At 50.7% G+C, this 7,642-nt stretch overlaps 1 protein-coding gene across 1 annotated transcript in view; it reads left to right on the top strand.

Moving 5' to 3' along the window:
- The first annotated feature begins 6,029 nt into the window (after positions 1-6,029).
- The window catches only part of LOC116870650 (translation initiation factor IF-2-like), a 79,670-nt gene continuing 78,057 nt past the window's right edge, over positions 6,030-7,642 (top strand). Inside the window, exons 1-2 of the mRNA XM_032862563.1 lie at positions 6,030-6,122; positions 6,241-6,641. Of these exons, the coding sequence (XP_032718454.1) occupies positions 6,030-6,122; positions 6,241-6,641 (494 nt within the window). The remainder of the gene's footprint in view (positions 6,123-6,240; positions 6,642-7,642) is intronic.

Here is a 7,642-nt window from a genome sequence, read left to right as displayed (position 1 = left end):
TCTGATGAGGGGGATTTTGGAAGGCTTCTCAGAACAAAAGACATTTAAGTAAGACCGTAAAGAACAAGAGATTATGATAGCCATTTACACAGCATCCATATCTGTGCTTTAAATGCACAGAATGCCAGGCCTTTATTTTTAATTCTCTGTATATAGAGTATGGTCCCCTTGTTGCAAACGAGGATGGTGAGGCTCAAACGAGGAACCTGATCTCAGAGAGGTCAAGGTGGCTGCCCCGTAACCACAGAGCTAGTGAATAGCCGAGAAAGAGTAGGGTTGGCTGACAGGCGAGCTCTTGAAATATGTTGAGGTTTGAGTAGTCTACACAGAGGGAACAACAGTGCAAGGGTGTTAGGGTAGAGACAGTAGAAGATGGATGGGAACCAGCAACTTGGCCAAGTAGCTGGGCCATCCCTCCAGTTAGTAACTGGAACTAGGACTTAATCTTCACAGGTAGGCAGGACCCAAATTATGGAAGGTTTTGTGTGCATGATGGAGAAATTTAGAGAGCAAGACCTCCTCTTCCAGCAGAGTTTATAATCTACTGGTCAGACAAGACCAACCGTGAAATAACAATTACCATGAACACATTGCAGGCTGGAAGCAGGACGGTATGCCAAGCTGATACCAGTAAGAACTGATGACTTGAATGTCTAGGGATTCATTTGTTACACCCACAGTGGCAGAGCTATTGTTGACCTGGAAAAAGGGGCTCCATGCTGGAAAGCTACCTTGTAATATCTGGGCAAGGCTTGTGAAATGAGGAGAAGTAGCACATAGCCTGGGGGCTGGCTGACCCCTCCTGAGCCTCTGAGATCCCCACCCTCCTTCATTCTTACTCTTTTGCCTGGAGCCGAATCTCACTTCTAGGTTATGGGTTCTTAACACTCCCTGCCTCAAGCGACTCTTACAGGTTTTCATCTGCTATCTACCCAGATTTGGAAAGTGAGATGAAAGAAAATTCAGACCCTAGGGTGAAACCCAAGGAAGAAATAAACGGATGTAAGTCAGAGTCATAATTTTTCAGATCCAGAAAAGCAAGTTACTCAGACTAATTCACACATCATTGAGAGACCAATTAGAACCATTAGCAAGTTGTTAGCACTGACTTTAAGCTACCTGCTCAGATGTAGTCCCAACCATTCAGAAGGGGCTGTGTGGTGTCACTGAAATTAACCAGTATAAACATACCTGCGCATAAACAACCCTCAATCCACAAGTGTTTGTTGGGTGCTTTTCCTGCCTGTGCATTATGGTCCCTCCCCAAAGGCAGATTTAAATACACACACACACACACACACACACACACACACACACAAACTATCTAGTTTTATCTCAAACCACTAGCTACTGGTCTTGATGGTGGAGCTAACATAAAAGAGGTGGAAAGTCCCCAACAGCATCAGGTTGTAAAATTTCAGCAAAGGAGGAAGACTATGGCTGCATAAAAGTTCAGAGACTCCAAGGCTTGTGTTGCTCAGATAGACGTCCCTTTAGGACTTAGACTTGGGGCCTCCCCTTGAAGGATGAGAAAAATCGAAGCAAAAAAGTGGAGGAGATAGAAGAGAAAATATATTTCCAATAGAGAGTGGGCTCTGGCATCTGACTAGTGAGAAGCAATCTTGGCTTTACCACTTGGCCTTGCTCTCCTTACGTTACCCCTCTGTGTTCCCATTTCCACATCTGCATGGGAATGATGAGAACAGTAGTGTTTATCTGATTGCATTGTTGGCGAAGATGAAGTGAGTTACTGGACACACACATTACGAATCACATGATGCTGGGTTAATACACAGCTGACGATCAGGGCTGCATGGAGCAAATACAAAGAAAGCACATTTCAGAGTAGTAGTTATTTTAGGATCGCTTGTTTTTGAATAATCCTGACAAAGCTACATTTAACATTCAGAAAAATTAACCTGATTAGTACCTTTTAAAAACAAATCACGTAAAATGAATTCATGTCGATCAATCTGAGATATTCTAGGAGGTGGCTTTTGTACCATTTACTACTTTTTTTTCAATCTACCTGCATTTGCCTTGGGTTCCTTTTTATCATCAATAGGGAAGGGAACCTACCTGTCCTTGCTTGGGCTGCTCTAACAAAATACCACAGACTGGGTGACTTAAACTACTTACACCCAGCTGTCCTGCCTTCAGCTCAGGTCATGCATGATCCCAGGGTCCTGCGATTAAGTCCTGCATGGGTCTCCTTGCTCAGTGGGGAGCCTGCTTCTCCTGCCTCTGCCGGCCACTCTGCCTGTTTGTGCTCTCTCTCTCTCTCTCTCTGACAAACAAATAAAACTTTAAAAAAAAAAAACACACAAAAAGCTTTTAAAAAAGTAAATAAACTACAGATGTTTATTTCTCACAGTCCTGGAGGCTGAAGTATGAGATCAAGTTACCAGCACAGTCAAGTTCTTGGTGATGGCCCTTTTCCTGGCTTCCATTTCCAGACGGTTGTGTAGTGGGTGGGGTGGGGTAGGAAAGAGTTCTTTCTGTATTCTCTTCTTATTAAGGGTGCTAATCTCATCATGAGGACCCCACCCTTGTGACCTCATCTCCTAAAGTTCTACCTCCTTAATAGCATTGACACTGGGTTTAGGGCTTCCGCATAGGAATTCGGCAGGGGCGGGGGCAGGGGTGGGGTGGGGGGGATGGATACAAACAATCAACTTAAAAGAAAAAATAAGAAACAAAACATTCAAACTTATTTGTTATGAATGATCCTATGGTGCCAACTATTTTATAAGTTTAAGCTTTAGGAATAAAATTAATAATAAGAGTAGACTTAGGGGGTACCTGGGTGGCTCAGTGGGTTAAAGCCTCTGCCTTCGGCTTGGGTCATGATCCCAGGGTCATCGGATCGAGTCTCGCATCCGGCTCTCTGCTTGCCGGGGAGCCTGCTTCCTCCTCTCTCTCTGCCTGTCTCTCTGCCTACTTGTGATCTCTGTCTGTCAAATAAATAAATAAAATCTTAAAAAAAAAAAAAAAGAGTAAACTTTGAAGTTTAAAAACGCAAATTTTCTGAGCATAAAGGATATCATTTTTCTTTGAAAATCATGGAGCCGTTTGAAGATACGGAATTCAGAGATTCTGCTGGGGTGGGAAGGGCAAAGAGGTGATGGTTTTATTGCTTGTAACCAGAGGGGATAATCATGTTTTTCATTATTTTCATATATTTAGAGTTATCTTAATAATTATGAATAGCTAAAGAGATTATTCTCTGATAACATATCTAGTAGATTTAGCTAGTGCAGACCAGATTTGTATGGTTTGTGCTGGATCCCTGCCTCTCCAGCTCCTTAGTGCCCCTCCTGTCTATCCCTTCCCTTCCTCCTGTGGTCTTCTCTTCTGCAGTCCTTGACAAAGTCCCCATGGTCCAACTGTCTCTCCCATGACCATGTGCAAGAAAGTGTGTGCCTGTGTGTGTGTGCTTGTGTGAGAGAGAGAGTCTCCGTCCTTTGTGTCTTCCACATGTGGCAGGAAGGAGAGATGGAGGAGAGGTGTTCCTGGGATCCCAAGTGAAATGAAGAATGATTTTTTGTCATTAAAACAATGTTTATCAAAGCAGTTAATTTCTACAAAAATTACAGCACCAAGGAGGGTTTACCAAAAAGCTAAAAGGGGCTTAAGTTTCAAGACCCCTCATTTCACAAGAATGCTTCCAAGGGGTTTTTGTACTTTTGTCTTCCTTAACTGGAAGATTCGGCTCCCCAAATTGTGCTTCCAGCCCTAGAAAACCTGGATTGTTTCTGGTCAACACTATCGTTTAATTACAGATCCAGATCCCCTCCGTGGACTGTTTGCAGACCATGCTGAGAACCTCAGTACCATATATAACGTTACTTCTAAGTGTCTATTGAGAAACAAACACTTCCTTAACGACATACAACCTGTTCTCTGCCCTAGAAATTGTCTGGGTACTTAAGAAGTGTTTGCTGATGAAATAATAATGAAATAAATGAAGGGAAAAATGAATATACTTGAGTGTTTCTCAATATATTGAGTGTTTCTTGCTGAACGATAGGATTATAGTGATTTTTCCTTTCTTCATACTTGACCGAGTTTCCAAAATTTCTAAATTTTCTACAATGAACATGTATTCCTTTGAATAATTTAAAACTTGCTTTAAGAGCTCATAGGACAGATGCTGTACTTAATTTATACATGTATGACGCGCTTGCTTTGTGGCGTTCTGTTAGCTCTGAGGGGACCAAGTCAAAGGAGACCGACATTGCATTGCCCTCAACGATCTACAGTGTCAGTTCCCGTTCTGAGGCCTGAAGGGATAGAACTCAACACAGGTCAACATTTACACAGTCGGTCTATTCAGGGTGGTCTGTGTACATGAAGGAAGTGGGGTGGGGAGGGAGACAAAAGCTTGTTACTCTTAAGGATCCTTTTATATAGACAAACAGCACACACATCTTAGTCATCATAGATTTCTTTCATTTCAGCATAGGAGGCCTTAGGCATGGCCTAAAAACCCCAAAGAGGGGCTGACTACATTTGCATAAACCCAGCAGATGGATCCCTCCCCCAACTTTAAGAAGGAATGCAAAGATTAAAAAAAAAAAAAGTTTACCAAATTTGGGGTTAAACTATATATCTGAAATAACAGCTCACATTCAGTGAGCTCTTACCATGTGTCATTACACAAAGTGTTTTACACACATTGGCTCCTCATTTTATTTTCCTTTTACTTTCACAACAAGCCTAAGAGGTGGGAGCCAGTATCATCAATCCCATTTTACAGCTGAGGAAAGGAAGGCTGACAGAAATGAAACCGATTGCCTAGGGTCACAGAGATGGTGGCTGGCAGTGCCTGACTGGAATTCTAATTTGCCTCCTCTCCCAATTTAACCGTTCCTCTTCAGATTACAGAGAGCTCTGGTTCCAAGGAGAAAAATGAACTAGAATATGGGTAATTTAAAAAACAGAACACAAGTTGATTTTCACAAACAACGTGATACCACCCTTTTAAATTGAGAACGAAAAAGCACCGGAAAACCATTTTTCCCCCCCAAAGCCTGACTTCCCAGCCATGATGGGTGGTTATTAACTCATTTCATTACACTAAATTATGCATTTGCTTTTCAATTAAGTGTCTCATCATTGTCACGGCTCTGACGTGTCCTTTTCCATTCTCCAACTTCATCTTGGTGGAAAGTGAGACATGGTCGGTCTGTGTGTGATCCGCGAGACCCGGGGGGTTTATCTTTCGCCTCTATTGTTTTCTTGGGGGTCCCTCGCTCCGGAGGCCTGGCATTCCTCACGTGTCTGGGGCAATGCAGCAGCAGCGAAGCGCGGGGAAGCCGCACAAAAGACGTCCAAACGCTACCGATGTGGAAAGATCAATTCGGTGCTCGCACGGAACATTCAAGATGACCGAGAAGAGGGAAACAAATACCTTCTCCCAAAGGGGGGTAAATTGGGTGGCCTCTTGTGCGTGCCCACAGAAAACTGGACGGCGATCTTTCTGGACCCTTAACCATCCCAGACGCGCCCAGCCCACGCGGCCTCCGCCCTTAGTCCCCGGAGTCCGGGAAGGGCGGGGAGGGGAAGCAGGGCGCGAAGTCTGCCGCCAGGGCCGGAGGCGCACCGCGCTCTGCCCCGCGGGGCCGCTGCCGCCGGGTGGCCCGGCCTTCATTCAGCTGGAAGGCGCCGCCGCTCCAGGGCACCTGGGAGGCGGTTCGGTGCCGGGCGGGAGCCGCGGCTCTGCGGCCATCCAGCCGGGGAGGGGAGGGGCCGCGCGGCGCGCCGAGGGTGCCCGGCCTTCCCTCCGTCCGCTCCCAGCAGGCGCAGCCCCGCGACAGGGCCCAGAGGCTGGCCGGGTCTACCGCAGAGCTGGGCCCTCCGGCTTCGGAGCTGCCCCGCTGCACCCGCGCCAGCCCCCGGGTGACAGAGCCCGCACGCAGCTTTCCCGCCGGGGTCTCCCCTCCCGCCGGCCCGCGGGCTCGTAGCACACGCCCGCGCGCGCGCGCACACACACACACACACACACACACACGCCCAGACGCGCACATATGTGCCCCGCGGCGCCCTCTTTCCCTCCCGCAGGCCCCCGCGCCTGCTCGCCCAGAGCGGTGCTCCCGGGGTTCCGCGGCGGGGCGGCCTCGGCAGCCCCTCCCCGGGGGAGGGCGGCGGGCCGCGCGCGGAGCGGGGAGCGGGGAGGGGCCGGCGGCGGGGGGCGTGGCCGGCTGCCCCCGCCCCTCGAGTGAGTGACTGGGCGAGGAGGGCCCCTCCCTCCCTCCGCCCCTCCCCGGCGGTCCCCTCCCCGGCGGTCCCCTCCCTCGCTCGCTCCCAGCCCGCTCCCGCTCGCTCCCTGCCCACTCCCGGGGGGACGTTCCGCGACGCGGCCCCGCGGCCGCCGCTTCTTTTTACACTTTAGTTGGGAGCTGCGCGCCGCGCTCAGTTACTGGAGAGCTGGCCGCGCGCCGTCGCCTCCCGCACGCACGCACGCCGGCCGGGCTCCGGGGTTCTCGGCGTCTACTCGGAGCGGCGGGGAGGAGGGGGACACCCGGACTCACTGTGGGGAGGCGAAGGAAGAGGAGAGGAGGGAGGAAGAGAAAAGGCGAGGACGAAAGGGGCGGGGGGCGGGAGGCTTGCCACCTTCAGCCCCCCCGCGAGCGCCCAAGGTAAGCGTGGCCCCCGCCGGCCTCGGGCGGGGGGTGCGGGCGGCGCGGCCCGCGGCGCGGCTCCCCGGCGAGCCCGGGTGGGCTGGGAGGGAGGCCTGCGGGGAGTCTGCCGCGCGGAAGGGATGGGAGCCGCGGTGGTGGCGCTGCCGGCGCGCGGCCCGGCCCGGGGCTGCTGCTGCTGCTAGTGCGGGGACGGAAGCTGGGGTGGGGGCGTCTGCTCGCCGGGGCGGAGGGGCTGGGATGCGGTTGGGGCTGCTGACGACTTTCGTCACATTGAGGCCTGGGTGGCTGGTGTGAGACACCCCTCCCTTCCCACCCCCACCCCCCCGCCGCCCTCAGCCTGCCTGCTCCTCTCGAGCTGTGCATGTAGCCACCGTACTTTGCAAGCCAGATCTAGAAGGAAACAACAAAATTCAGAATCCTGTGTTAGGTCTCCGAGTCCCTTCTCCCGCTCCGACTGATTGATGTGTTTGGGTGGGTGCTGGGATCCCCGGGATTTCCGAAGTTTTGACCTTTTGGGGTGGCTGGTCTCGGTGCATCTGTCTGCTCACCTCGGCGTGTTTATTATTCGTGCCCATGCGAGGCAGCACAGGGTGCTTGGGTATTGTACACGGAGAAGATCTCACTCCCCTCTGCAGGCAGTTCGCGAAGTGCGGCCGCCAGGGCTGCCTTTGCCCTGCTGCTGATGTCCTTCCCCGATCATCCACCCTGCCTCCTCCCTCCACGGAGGGATCCCCCCCTCCCTTAGTGTTTGTGTGAGAGAAGTCCCTGGGCTTAAGGGCTCTCATCTCCCATTCATTCCTCTTCTAAAGCTCTGAATTGGCTCAGGCACGAGGGTCACATTTGAGGAGGCTTTCTTTTGCTCCAGGAGTTTACATGGTCAAAGATAAAAAATACATACCCCAAAAACATGCCTTAATCGTGAGTGATGACAAATACAGTTGGGGATGGAAGTGATTTGTTTCAGGGGGAAACCTACCTCCCTATGAGGTATCTTCCAT

The sequence above is a fragment of the Lontra canadensis genome, unplaced genomic scaffold (assembly GCF_010015895.1).
Source record: "Lontra canadensis isolate GAN:19392208 unplaced genomic scaffold, GSC_riverotter_1.0 scaffold24, whole genome shotgun sequence".
NCBI lineage: Eukaryota > Metazoa > Chordata > Mammalia > Carnivora > Mustelidae > Lontra > Lontra canadensis.
Note: the sequence above shows the minus strand (reverse complement) of the source record. Positions and strands in the feature narration are given on the sequence as shown.